The sequence below is a fragment of the Aplysia californica genome, unplaced genomic scaffold, assembly GCF_000002075.1.
Source record: "Aplysia californica isolate F4 #8 unplaced genomic scaffold, AplCal3.0 scaffold00059, whole genome shotgun sequence".
Taxonomy (NCBI): domain Eukaryota; kingdom Metazoa; phylum Mollusca; class Gastropoda; order Aplysiida; family Aplysiidae; genus Aplysia; species Aplysia californica.
The window spans coordinates 346,869-361,822 of record NW_004797329.1 but is presented as its reverse complement, the minus strand read 5'-3'; the positions used below and the strand labels follow the sequence as shown (position 1 = coordinate 361,822).

At 40.1% G+C, this 14,954-nt stretch overlaps 1 protein-coding gene across 3 annotated transcripts in view; it reads left to right on the top strand.

Moving 5' to 3' along the window:
* LOC101855082 (aldehyde dehydrogenase, mitochondrial) overlaps positions 1-14,954 on the top strand; it is a 36,308-nt gene that overhangs the window by 2,094 nt on the left and 19,260 nt on the right. The window contains exons 1-3 of one of the 3 annotated variants that reach the window (XM_005093159.3): positions 3,350-3,641; positions 10,758-10,935; positions 13,233-13,337. In XM_005093159.3, coding sequence (XP_005093216.1) covers positions 10,807-10,935; positions 13,233-13,337 — 234 coding nt within the window. In that variant the 5' untranslated portion in view covers positions 3,350-3,641; positions 10,758-10,806. Of the gene's footprint in view, positions 1-3,349; positions 3,642-10,362; positions 10,385-10,757; positions 10,936-13,232; positions 13,338-14,954 lie in introns of those variants that run through there. The other 2 variants (XM_013079657.2, XM_013079656.2) reach the window with 2 other exon arrangements.

Sequence of the window (14,954 nt, the reverse complement as noted above, 5' to 3'; positions counted from 1 at the left end):
ATAATAATAATAATAATAATAATAATATTTCGAAGCGTAGAACAACAGAATGCAGTTAACAATTGAAGAGCATTATTTGCACCTAATATATTTCGGTTATATGTAATAATAGTAGATCTATTGTCTTTGGTTTTATATCAGATAATATTCTTTTCTTCTTTTTTTTTTTTGGTAAGAAAAAAATTCTTTTTATTACTACTAGAGTGGCCTTTTTCTTTTACATACCGAGTGTCCTAAATCTATAATGGCCGGTCTATGAACTTTAATGTCTTCTTTTTACTTTAGCCAGACGTTTTTATCAGCCAGAAGCTTTAAATTGTTTAACGTTGGCACGCTGAAAAGGGTGAATTGAGCGGGGAAGGAAGTGTTGTTTGTGTTCTCGGGTGGCCGGGCACCAAAGATGTCTTCTCGCTGAGGATATAGAGACCAGCCAGGCGAGACGAGTGTGAACATTGGAACGCATTAGTTTACACCGAGATACCAAATTTTTAGTATGGGCCCCTACACTAACCCAGCGTGTCCCCTAGCGGTGGGTAGCAGATCGGATTCCAGATATGGAGGTCAGCGGTAAGCATTCCCGAACCAAAATGGGAGATGGTCGCGGAGAGTAGAGGAGAATTCTGGTGGAACAGGCCCTTCAATTCAATTAATATAGGGCCTTCTTAACATGCTCAACGAAGGGACCATCTTGGCGACAGGAGACGCCTTAAATCTTCTTACTGAAACCCTCCACTGCCATTGTGGCTTGTCAGTGAATAACATAAGTTTGCGGAGAAAACTACACAAACTGGCAAAAGAGAACAGGAAAACACAGCAGCTGTAAACTCCCAAGAAGTGCTGAAAGAGAACAAAGAGACCCTCCTCCCATATCTCTACAAGCTACTAACGACTTGTTGGCTGAAAGTAGAACTTCCACATGACATGAGGGACGTCAAAATTACCACACTCTATCAAAAACAAGGGGTGCATGTATCTCACAGCTAAGCATCACTGGGAAAACTTTTGCTAGGATCATCCTAAAGCGACTTCAGAAACTAGCAGAAAGAGTCCTACCAGAGAGCCAGTGCGGTTTCAGATACAAGAAAAATGCAGGGAGCAACAATTGACATTACATACTGCGTTCGTCGATCTGACAAAGGCTTTCGATACGGTCAGTAGATCAGGACTGTACATGGGACTTTTAAAAACTAGCAGTCCCCCAACTACTAAAGCTAACCATTTCGTTCTTTGAAGATATCAAGCAAGGCCATCTTTCAGTTTGATGGTTCAACATCAATCAACTTCTACATCAATAGTGGAGTAAAGCAAGATTGTGTCTTAGCACCAACCCATTTTGGCACTTATTTTGCTGTCTTACTGCACTGCAATATATATTCAAAGAGTCACCAGGGGATGTCTTCCTCCACTGGAGAGCTAATGGGTCGCTCTTCAATCTTGCTCGACTCCGGGCCAAGCCCAAGATCAACAAAACAACAATACGAGACCATCTTCGCCGATGCTGCTGCTCTTGTTGCTCACAGTGATTCAACCCTACAAACAATGATGGACCGCCTATCAACAGCATGCAAGTTTTCAGCTTGGTCATCAGTGTTAATAAAACAGTCATCCTTACACAGGAAAGTGCAGAACGGAGCCATATTTGGCTGAACAAGGAACTTGAGACAGTAGACAAGTTCCGTTACCCGGGGTCTACCATCAGTTCTACTACACCACTTGGTGATGAGATCAACACCAGGATAAGAAAAGCGGCAACAACTTTTGGGAGGCTGACAAAACGAGCATGGAAAAACAAAAGATTAGCCATCAAAACAAAGATCAAGATTTACGAAACTTGTGTCCTCAGCGCGCACGCTCCTTTATGGATCTGAAACAAAGACCTTGTCAGCAGGCAAGAAGAGCGCCTCTACATTTTCCATCTCAGATGCTGCCGCATGATCTTAGGCATTTCGTGGGGTGACAAGATTACCAATGTTGAAGTGCTGGCCAGGGCAAACCTCAAGAGCGTGACAACTATCTTGTATTTAAGAAGCTAAGATGGCTGGTCCATGCCAAGAGAATGGAAGGCAACAGGATTCCGAAGCAACTTCTCAGTGAAGAACTTGCCCAGAGAAAGAGACCAAGAGGAAGGCCAAAATTGAGATACAAAGATTCATGCAAAAACAGCCTATTTAAGCTTGGAGTAGTTGTCAGCATCTTGGAAGAAAAAGCTGAGGACAGGAAAACATGGAGGAAAATGATAAAGGAAAGAACTTAGAGAGAAGCCCCAGAAATAATCAGGCCGAGAAGCGCCAACGATGAAAAGAAAACAGTGGAAATACAGAGCTTCGATCCACCTCACTGACATAATAATATGCAAGCACTGCGCTTTAAACATAAATAGAACTAGCCATGAAAGAAGCTGCGACAACCTGGAGGCCATCTTAAGCTAAACTGATCGTCGCAAAGACGAAGAGAGCCATACATTATTATCTTTCTTTTTCTTCTTCTTTTTCTTCTTCTTCTTCTTCTTCTTCTTCTTCTTCTTCTTCTTCTTCTTCTTCTTCTTCTTCTTCTTCTTCTTCTTCTTCTTCTTCTTCTTCTTTTTCTTCTTCTTCTTCTTCAGACTATTATTAAGGTTACTACTACTACTACTACTACTACTACTACTACTACTACTACTACTACTACTACTACTACTACTACTACTACTACTACTACTACTACTACTACTACTACTACTACTACTACTACTACTACTACTACTACTACTACTTACATGATTAATTTTTAAGGTGTGATGTCTTTTTTTATATTAATGCGCATTATTGGGCATTTTAAAAAAGAAAATGGAAATGCGCAGCATGTATATATAGGCTATATTATTTATTAGGCCTATTATTATCATTTTTAAAAATATAAGTGTAAAGAAAACAGAACGCACCATAAAATAAAAGGAGTGATAAAAGCCGTTATTATTTGTGATTTCATGTTCAATAGTGAAAATATCAAACAAGTTTAACAGGTTGAATATCTAACGACGTCTAATTACATGTTCCACGGAAAAAAACAACAACCCCGAAGAACTGCCATAGCTAAGACACTCTCAATAAAAATTGGTTCAGTCTTGGATAATAGAAACAGCTCAATGACACCATAATAAGAGCATTAAAAGGTTATGTTTAATCAACCCTTTAACGGCCGTGAATGCTGGACGATAATCTATATTCAGATACATTTAATTAATTTGTATTTCATACCCCCGTTCTACCGATATCAAACGAGGCCTACTTCCGGATTCCTGCATTAGTGCACGGTTTTTCTCCCTTTATTTAGACATACAACTAGGTAGATATCACATAGCTTCAGCGGTAGATATCTCTAATGGTTTCGGTCGCTGACTGCTAGGCCTGGTACGCGTCACAACTTGGATTACTTTACTTTACGCTTGTTGCGCTTTGCTCAAAGGCCTTGACCTAGGTAGATTTATTTAGAGTCTAGGTAGGCTGGCTGTGTCGTGCTGAAGCCTCTTTCACTCTGTCAGGCTTGGTCTACGACTACGACTCGGAGGAAAACTTGGAGTGCGCCTGTTTTGTGGGGATTGAGGAATTTGCTCACCTCGAGTTTCTAGATCTACAAGGCTGCTTTCAACTCGAACTTGTCGGGTAAATATATGCTAAAATCCGAACTTAGTGACGCGGTGGCAATTGGCAAAAATTGAGTTTTTGTCAATTGCCATTGCCACCGAGTGAAGCAGTGTCAAGTCTGAAAACAACACTACATCTAGAGATATCTAGATCTAGATCTAGATCTAGATCTAGATATCTATCTTTAACTTTAGCCGCTAAACTTTAGCATTATACATAATGTGTGTCCAATGGTAAATTTGTGGCGCTTTTTCGGTAGTTCACGGGTTTTGACCCCAAGTCCAAGAGTAGGGTAGGGGGGTTTCACCCCTGCTGACCTAGATTCTAGAACTATATATATAACAAAAATAGGAAGGGGGGTTTCAGGGGGGCATGCCCCCCTGAATTTTACCACAATTTAATGTTTGCTGTTGTTAGGTTTGATATCTTAGCTCACCGCGAATCAAACGTATAGATCTAGATGATCTAGATTCTAGATCAAGATCTAGATGTAGGTCAGGCTCAAATAAGGCTAAGGCAGGGGGGTGGGGTGGGAACTACCGAAAAAGCACCCAATTTGTTCTCAACTAATTTCATTGGACGAGCATCTAGTCTAGAGCTACGGTACCAACTTGGCGTGTTTTCAATGAGACGTAGGCCCTCTAGGCCTATCTAGAATGTAGATTCTAGATCTAGGCTAGCCTTGGCCTTAGCCCTACACTTTGACTTTGGTGTAGAACCAACACATGCAATTCTAGAAGTAGGCCTAGAAGGTCACAAACGCACACAAACTCAAGCAGAAATTCACGTTATATTGGGGAACATAAATCGGGGGACGGGGGTCAGGAACACACACACACACACACACACACACACTGACACACACACACACACACACACACACACACACACACACACACACACACACAGAGGCGAAGGCACAACACCGAGCACTCGAGCACAATAACAATAAGCTAGATATACCCACAAACGCAAAAGAACTCCAATGTACTCAGTGGCAATTGATAAAAAGTCAATTTTTGTCAATTGCCAATGCGTCACTCGATGGCAATTGACACTACCTTTATTATTAGCTGTTCGAGACCGCATCGTAGGGTCAGTTAGCCATAAATAAACTTCTATTCTAGATCATCTAGAATATATATAGATTTCTAGATCATGTCTTTCTTGATCTACTGTCAACAAAGTCAAGTCTACTTCTACGCTAGCAGTTGCTGAGTTGGTCTTATAGATTCTATATATCTAGAATTCTAGAGATTCTAGATTACTCTTTTCATGCATGCATAGCGTTGCCATTCTATTTTCTATTCTTTTTCTCAACTTTCCGGACCAGAACTCTAGATTCTAGGTCACTAGGGTAGTAGTCCGAGAGCGGAGTCTATATAAAGTAATAGAACCTTGTTTTTCATCATAAAGGACAAAACCTCTTAGATAAATTGGTTACCATCACTTCATTAACAAATAATTAGCAATGCCAATGAAAATTTAATTTTTCACTTTAGCCCTTTTTTATTTGGTACCTAAGAAAGAATTTTCAATTCTAAGAATGGCTTCTTGAATTTTAAAAATCGGTTTATAAATAAAAAAGTTATGGGGTTGTAAAGGTTGGCAAAATATGGATGACCCACAATATAGGAAAATACTCCTAAAAAGTGGACCACGCAGTAGCAGATTCTGTAAGAAAATCGACGATATCTCGGTAACTAATCGGAGTGTTAGAGAGAAACTTGGCTACCCGATGTGTTTTTGGGTGTAGAAATCATTTCTGCAGTCAGATTTACTAGAACTACCCATTTCCTAATTACTTTGTTATAATTAAAATTTTGGTGTACATATTGCGATTTTGCGAAAAAGGGGTGTCGGGATTCATATGAGTCCATTTTATTTATAGCATCGTATCACAACATGGGATCTTTAAGAATATTTGTTGGCAGCGTGACTAAATAATTGCAAAGCTTTTTATGATGACTTTAGACTATGCCAACCGTAAAAGATAAGTTAATTCAGTCTAGCATGCCATACAATTAAAATATTATTTTTTCTCGTTGAGACGCGAGCACCCCGAGACGAGATAACCCCGCCTCGGAATACCCCCATTGCGATGTTACAGGGGAACAGAGAAAAACAACCGGATGCGCGTGCCCACCATTGCCCTATTTCAAGTGACCAATGAACGGGCCCGGAATAGTCATGCGGGGATTTGTAGGTCACATACATTTGCCGCGAGAGTGAGGGGAAAATGGCCGGTCTCCGTGGGAAGCCGCTTTGGATAGGGGGGTAGTCGTTCATTTATGATTGGGTCTAAACAACTACTTGACACAGAACGTTCAAATTTGAGCACACTATAGAGGATAGATAGATTACCATCTCGGCGTTGAAATTCAAACTCCTTATAGTTTTTGGTGTACCCGATATGAAAGTGTTCCCGACACCAAAAGTTAGGTTAATTTATGAGTACGAACTTCAACGTCCACATATCATTAGTTTGCCCTATTTTCTGATTGGTTGCCGAGTTTCATTCAGATTGGTTCGGAAATGGAGCAGACCAAGGTTGACAAAGTTAGTCACCTACGCTTCGGCCGGGTCTGCAAATCACCCGCAAACGGGGACCAAATTTTCGATTGGCATTGCTAAACAAATGGGTACACTCACTTCAGCAAAAAGGTCAGGAAAGAGAGTTTAGAGTCTGAATTCAGATTATATTTCATTGAGAATTATCCGGTTATCCGGATGAACTATCCGGATTTTGCCAACGAGTATGAGTCGACCAAGATTCGCGCGAGGGTACTAGGCCTAACGCTAACAGCTCCTCTCGCTGTGATGTCACAGGATGCACCGAAAGGTGCACAGCAAGGCCTGCTGTAATATGGACTCCGCTAGCAAAACAAGGAGACATTGGCAGACAGTGCTTCGTCACACCACACTTCCGCAGAAACAAAGAATGTAGGAAAACGCTACGTAACCTCGAGGATGTGATGCGATCAGGCTAGTTCATGCAACATACACATATGCACTCACTTAATGACTTTTATACACATACTGGTGTGATAAAGAACCCACCCCTGATCAAATCGAGACCGATAAATGGTTGCCTGGAAGCAAGCCGGAAACGAGATGATGGACGCAGTCAGAGACTTCCAGAAGATGCAGAGTTTTTACTGTGTCACAAGAACTGTATGAGCACGCATTGTTCCAGAGACCACATTCAGCGATTTTTACTTAAGGGAAAGATTGAGGAACTTTCTGAAGGAGAACCCAAACGTCATAGGGGCAGTATTAGTTCGTTTAATTTTCATGAACAATGTTTTTTTTTGGAGAAGCATGCTCACTGATACCCCCTAAAAACACCCTGATCATAGGAAAAAGCCAACTTATGACGAACTGGAGAGGAGAAAGGGAGGAAGATCACCAAAAAAGAAATACAAAAAACGTGCCAAGGAACGTGGGGACAAATGGAGAACGGATGTTGGCTTTCGTGTGTCATCAACAGCGCTGACAACTGCATAAGGTCATATGAGCGTGCAGGACACATGATTAAACTTTTTCAGTTGGTAGGAAATTTTGAATTTTGCCCGGGTGGCGGCTGAAGCCTACTCTTATCGATTTTAGACCACCAAGGGATCTTTAACGTGCGCAACTTGCACATGGGCCCTCCGAGATTTTTCGCCCTTGTCCGAGAAGGCTAGGTGTAGATCTTTCCAACCAGAAGATCAGGGGTGTGGCTGAAAGACAGCAGTAAGAAGAAGCCAAGGAGTAGCAGTAGAAAGGCTGTAGAAAGAATCAGGAGCCCAGAGGAGGGGGGCAAAGGAGATGTGGGAGTGGGGGCAGAAAGAGGAGACGAAAGCAGATGACAGAACATTGCTAGAGAACAGGAAAGGAGGTGAAAGGAGACAAATTTAGAGAAGAAAATTTTTCGGTCTGTACCCGGATTCGAACCCGGGACCTTTGAATGAGAGGCCAACACCTTAACCTCTAGGCCACGAGAGCCCCCGCTCATTGGATTTAATTAGGATTAGAAGACAACTGAATGCAGAAGCGAATGCAAGTAGAACAAGAGGATCAAGAGCGGATGCATCGGAGCAGTACAGGACAACAGCTGCAAAGGATGTCAAGAAACCACTAAGAAAAGACAAGGAGGAATTCATGAACATACTGGCAGAGAAAGCAGTGGGAGCAGTGGTAGGAGAGCACCTGCGAATCCTTTACCAGACCACAAAGACTCTTGCTGGAAAATATGGGAAACCTGAAGTGCCATTAAAGGACCAAAAGGGGAAAACCATTTTTGGAAAAAAATCTCAGTCAAAACGATGGAAAGTAAAAAAAAACAACGCTTAAACGCTAAGTCTAGGTTTTGTAAGTTGACTAAACAATAGGGATGACTTCTACTTCTCGTAACTAGGTTTTCAGAATAATTTTTAACTTTCCAGTGACACTGAATCAGCACAAGACTTTTTCCGCTTTTATTTTAGTTTCTATGACCATTTGCAATAACTGACAATGTTCTGATTTCTTTACATTCATAAGTGTCCCGCATATTTCCGAGACAAAAACATGGAATGAATGTGTTAGCTGTCATTGTTTTTATTCCATACAAGAAGTTTATCTCTACCCATGTACAGGGTGATAAAAAAAAAACCTACAACTTTTTTAGTTATATATTTCTCCACATTGAAGTTTTGCATTTCAAATTTGTACTCAACATTTGGATGTCAAAAGTAATTTGTCTAATACTCATTTTAGATAACTCCACCGAATAGTTTTACTCAACATAGTGCCTAAAGTAAGAAACAACCCATTTTCAGCTATGTCCCCATTTAAGTAGCTTTAGTAACGCACTAGTTCGCATAGGCCTACCACTAGAAGTCCCAACGATTGCGCCACATTTTGACTATAGTAGTCTAACAGAAGTTTGTACATAGTTTTTCTGAAGTTTCCTTTGCCTGCTGAGATCATGGTTAAGATTAGTAAAGAGCAGAGAGCTTTATGTATTGAACATTTCCTCACCATCCAACCCATTTAGTAAATTTAGCACAAGGTACGGAAGTAATGTTTAAGTGCCCTTAAGGCCTTCTTTGATGTCAAGGATGGAAATGTCCCATCAGTTAAGACCTGTAGAGAATCAGAACTTAAAATTCTCATGAGACGTCTGTCTGTAGCCGATGTCTGCAGCAATGACTTTCCTACATTTCAACAGTCTGCATTCTCAAGGCAGATCTTCATCTAAGACTGTACCATTTTCCCCTTCGGGAAGCTATGAGAGGATCGCAATGTGTTCATGATTCCTCGATCGTCTTGAAAAGCGTGAACATTTCCTCTATATATTTGGTTCCTTGGCAAAGCCTATAATCACCTTTCAGGTTATATCAACTCAACAAATGCCTATTTGGGCAACCTCATCCCCCCCCCCCCCACAAACACTTGTCTAGAACAAAAACTACAGCACAGAAATTAACCGTTCTAACACAGAATAAATCTCAAGACATTGAGCTTTTAGTACATCAGTGTAATGGTTTGCTGTGTGGAATGGGGAAGAAGTTATATTGTTTCAAACGTAGACGAAAATGCGAAATGCGAATTTGTTAACCCACAAGCGACACAGGCAAAGTCGCTTCAGGGCTTATTGACCCTGTGACCCTGAGCTTGGCAAGGGAGCTCCGGCAGGCTGCTGAGTCACACTAACTGAAAGTCACAGAATCAGGCGAAAAGTGACGCAGTGATACACACACACACACACACAAACACACACACACACACACACACACACACACACACACACACACACACACACACACACACACACACACACACACACACACACACACACACACACACACCCCCCACACACACCCTCCACACCCCCACTCATCCCTGCAATAGGGATTAATAAGCAGTATTGAGTATGGAAATGAAAAGTCAGCAATTTTTGTAAAAATGTGCAGTTAATTCAGTTTTATAACCTCTGGTGTAGAAGTCTTGTACTTTGTCCTAAATATCACCCCCCCCCCCCCCCCCCCCCCCCCCGGGGGGACCAGCTCTTGTTCACACATTCCTCTTCATGTAGAGCATTAAACTGTTCTCTTTCAAATTTTTTCCTTTATTTTTGTTTCTGTAAATTGTTTTAAAATGCTATTACAGTCTTAGTGAAAGCTGTAATTTTTCTTCTGCTATATTATAAAAGTTAGGTTCTTCTGAGTACACTGACAATTTTTCTTGAAACTTTTCATCATCATCATCAATTCCTTTCACCCGTGGCAGAGTATAGACCACATACTTTAGACTTTTCAGGGTTACATTGACTTGCAGAACAAGCTACCTTTGCTTTTTGAACCAAGCAACAGCATTTTTAACCTAAATGTTCACTGGAGCGTATAATATAGGAAGGGTTTTGACATAAAAACATTTCGGTTAACAGTTTTGCTGCACATACTGAGCAGTCCTTTTTTAAATGTTTGTATTTATCGATGAATGCTTTGGCAAAATTTACTGCTATATATTTGTGTGTTTTTTTCTGTTATCATTGTTGCTTTTGTGCTTCAGATGCATAAGTAAATGTTCTAGTTGTGCTTTTAAAAATGATTGTGCAAGACTGCAATTCATCGCAATATGAAAATAGGATATGAATATGAGCCTGGAGACTAACTCAGCCTAGAGCTGCTGGTGCATGCATAACCTAATTTAATCCTGTGTGACAAATTTTGAAGTGGATACCTCCATTGTGCACAACTTCCACAGGAGTGGGGATCTGATCAGTTGCAAAACAGGTTTAATATCTCATATCTGTTAGATGTGTTTTGTAAATAACGCTAGTGTAGTGTGTGTTCCTGCGTTTGTATATTTCCCTGGTTTGTTGTTTGTTGTGTGAACAAACTTATGAATGTAGTTGTGTGTGGTGTTTCATGCTTTTAGATTTACGAGTTCTTTTTATGTGTGTGTTTGTGTGTTATGTGCTTTATAATAGGTAAGCAAAAGTAATTTGATACTGTTTTGATTTGTGCAGTTGGCCAACAGCCAACAGACTGCTATTTTTGTTGTTGGCAAATCCAACATGGCGTTGTAAGTTATGACTGTACATTGGTTAAAACTTTGTGACAATCACAACATCTTAAGCTCAAATTTTTTTGGAATGTTTAACAGGGTACCATTGAAAAGGAAGTCTGATTGTCAGCTCCGCTGTGTGTAGACAATGTCGGCTGTTTTGAATCTACTGAGAAGCAGACTTGCTTCGTCTAGCAGTTTTGCTAGTTACAAGCAATTAAGATGCATGTCAGCCGCCCCTAATCCAAACCCACAACCAGATATCAAGTGTGCCAAGGTAAGTTGTTGTTTCGAAGAGAAATCGCTTTTCATGTTCGGTTAAAAATCTTGTAGTGTCTTGCTCTACTTGTTTATTCAAATGCTTCTCATTTATCCAAGTTTTGTCAGACCTGAGAGAGACGTGATATCTCAAAATGGTTGAGTCATCGGAGGTTTATTTGTATTATTTTGCCTTTTCTTTAAGGTAATAATATATGTACACTATCATTGTTAAAGCCTTTTGCAGCAAATCACAATGATTCTGCATTATTTTTATCAAAAGCTCTTTCCTTTGTGTGTTTAGTAAGCTGTGGGAAATCTTCAAGATGTTATTTTAACTCCTTATCTCCAGCAGCGGCTCGCGGTCAGCACCGCTGTGCCGGAGAGTTGCTTGTAGTGGTTTTGGTTCATTCCTCTACAACGACTTTGAAGTCATTATATTACTTTTCGGCAATTGCAGAAAACAGCTCTCTTTTACAGGGATAGCATTCATTAGATGAAGACCTTTAGAAATAGGTTCTCTTGTTTTGATTTAATGACCAATTTAGTGATGCATATGTGTAAATTTTAGATTTTGTTCCAAAAGAGGGCCCAAAATAGTGGATTTACCTTCCTTGGAAATAAAGATTTAACGGGAGGAGCTATCCTTGAGGACCATTTTCTATGTTTATTGCCCGAGATAAAATCTAAGTACACATATAAGTTAGACATAGTAAAATCTCTTGATACGCAATTTTATTTTGGTATAGCTAGAACGGTTGCTATGGAAATGGCCGCCATCTTGAAAATAAACAATGAATTTGAAATCCCTACGGCTTTCCGATTTACAGACCAAATTTGACCCAATTTGGTGAGGGTATACCTGAACCAAGCCCTATCATAGTAACAGCAAGTTTTTTTCAATAAATTCAAAAGAAAAAAAATTATGAGAATTTTCCCAAAGTATAAAAAAACTTTTTCTAAATTTAGGTTGCGTAATCGCTTGCCAAAGGAAAAGTGTTACTTTTTTCGCAAATATCTTTCTGTTACATTGATGGCAGCCTAGCCAACTATGTTTCCTGAAAGTTTCATGTCAAAAAGATGAAAACTAAGGAAGGAGTAGGGAAAAAACTGCACAAAAATTACATTTTGCGAAAACCAACAATAATTGTGAAAATTCACTATATTAATCCATCCTCATGTTTTTAAAGGCAAATTACCTGTAGAATAAAGTTTTTCTCAATTGTATCCATGCTATTTTTAGACAAAAAACATGTTGATCTTCAAAAATCAGCCAACATAAAATGTGCATAGCCTGACCCAAAATCTGCAAAATCAAGGGTCGCTCCTCCCCTTAAAGAAATTTAGTTTTTCAGATCTTTTGTCTAGTTAAACATTAAACTGTTGCAACAAAATATTTTTATTGTTAGTAAGTTGAAATATCAATGTTTACTCAGACTTATTGTTATGATTGAATGGAAAATTAGTACAGTCTTTTACACCCACAATTTAAATCAAGTAGTCGTGATGGTCACTTTGGCTATTGAGTAGAACTCATTACTTGTTTCCTAAGGGAAAAGTGTACATGTATATCTAATTTACTTTTATCTTTCAGTTCTCTTTGTTTGGTATTTTTCTTTCCTCCTTTATATTTTGTTTTCTACCTCTCAAAGGTCTATTCTCTCTTGTTAGAAAATTTTGAAGGAAGTAGTAAACTTAATGATCAAAGAATAAATGACTCTTTATTTATGGAAAAAAATAAGACCAATGCATCACTGACAAGTATTCGAGAAGAAAAGTAAAAAAGCAGGAATAATACATGTGCATTTTAAAAAGTATGACAACTGTATACAGAATCACAGACTGAACAACAGTAAGTGTTCTCAGAGAAGATGGAATACTCCTATTTTATTTCCCCTGGGCTTGTTTCCCCTTGATATAAGAAATTGTTGAGTCACAATGTTTCATATGTCGTATTGCTATTGTCTACTATTGTCGCATTGTTTTGTCATATCAAGTAGAAATTGGTTATTGTAATATTTCTACTACTCTTTATATAGAAAAAAATATCTCTCTCTTTCTCTCTCTCTCTCTCTCTCTCTCTCTCTCTCTCTCTCTCTCTCTCTCTCTCTCTCTCTCTCTTACACACACACACACACACAATCACACACACACACACACATACACACACACACACACACACACACACCCACCTACACACACACCCACACACACACACACACACACACACACACACACACACACACACACACACACACACACACACACACACACACACACACACACTTACCAGCTGCTTGTGCCTTCCAATTTCAGATTTTCATCAACAACGAGTTTGTTGATGCTGTAAGTGGCAAAACATTCCAAACAGTGGATCCGTCTACAGAGCAAGTTATTTGTGAAGTGGCTGAGGGTGACAAGGTACTGTTATCCTTCTTATGTATTCTTTTTACTGACCTATCTCATTAGTAAGTTTGTTGAAAGAATGATAAGCAACCGACTCTACTGGTACCTGGACAACACCAGCAGTTTGAACCCACACCAAGCAGACTTCAGAAAGGGTAACATTACAGAAGACCAGCTTTTCAAACTAAGCCAAGACCAAAGTCTAACAATGGAAAGCCAAGTGGAGAGCATAAAGAACAAGGTGAAAAGAAGACTCCAACTTTTAAAGAAACTCACAAGCAGTTCATGGGGGTCAGACAAACAAACTCTGAGAGCACTTTACCTTGATAATGTCAAGTCTTTCTTGGAATACAGCAATAGTCTACTCAATATGTGCAGTACAACAACCTGCAACACCCTTGACAAGGTCCAAAATAACGCCCTTCGTTTCATAAAAGGTGTCATGAGATCCACACCTACTGTCACATGTGAAATCCTTTCAAATGATGAATCCGTGGTAATCTGCAGAGATAAAGCAGTTTTGGAGCTACATGAAGAAACGAATTGAACAAAAATTAATTATGCGTCACATCACAGAACTAATGGAGAGTCACCATCTACCACAAAACAGAAAAGAAACCAAAAGAGTCTATCAAAACATCCCTCCCCATATTTCTTTGAAAAAGCCAATCATTACAACATCTCTGAGAGATAATAGCACAAAATCTTTTGACCTGAGTGATGCTGATGCTTGCATCACATCAAACACTCGACAGGTATTCAGATGACTGGATTCATGTCTATAAAGACGGCTCAGCATTCAAAGGCACAACCAAAGCCGGTTATGGAATACTAATACAATACCCACATGGAAATTCCAGTGAGATCTCTGCAGCCTGTGGAAAGAAATGCAGCCACTATGATGCAGGAATAATGGCCATTGAAACAGCACTGTACCTTCTCCGCACAGTTTTTGACACACTTAACCGAACAAAACACAGAGTATTATGATTTTCACTGACTCAATATCAGTCTTGCAAGAAGCAGAAGTGTTGGGCGGTACCGGCGAAAACCAGTGTCGACACTTTCTCGGTACTGGGTGCCGAGAACCGAGAGTACCGGCACCGGTACTGGAAGTGACATCAGTAGGTGATGTCACAGACTTCACGTCTTGCGCCTCGCACCACGATCAGTGCCGCCCGCATCCCCCCCCCCCCAACCACACACACACATCCTTCCACCACACACCTTAGACACTTTTTTGAAATCCCCACCCACACACATACACACATCTTAGACACCTAACCCCTCATTCCCCCCAACACACACCTTTGACTCATTTTAAAAATTCCACACCTCCCCTCACCCCACACCTTAAACAAGTTTTTAAAATCCCAACCCTCACACACACACACACACTCTCTCTCTCTCTCTCTCTCTCTCTCTCTCTCTCTCGCACTCACACACACACTTACACACACGCGTGCGCGCCCACAAACACTCACACATACACACATTATGCATATTTATACACAAACACCCATGCACATGGAGAGAGAGAAAGAGAAAGAGAGAGAGAGAGAGAGAGAGAGAGAGAGAGAGAGAGAGAGACACACATTTATACACATATACCCCCCCTTACACACACACACA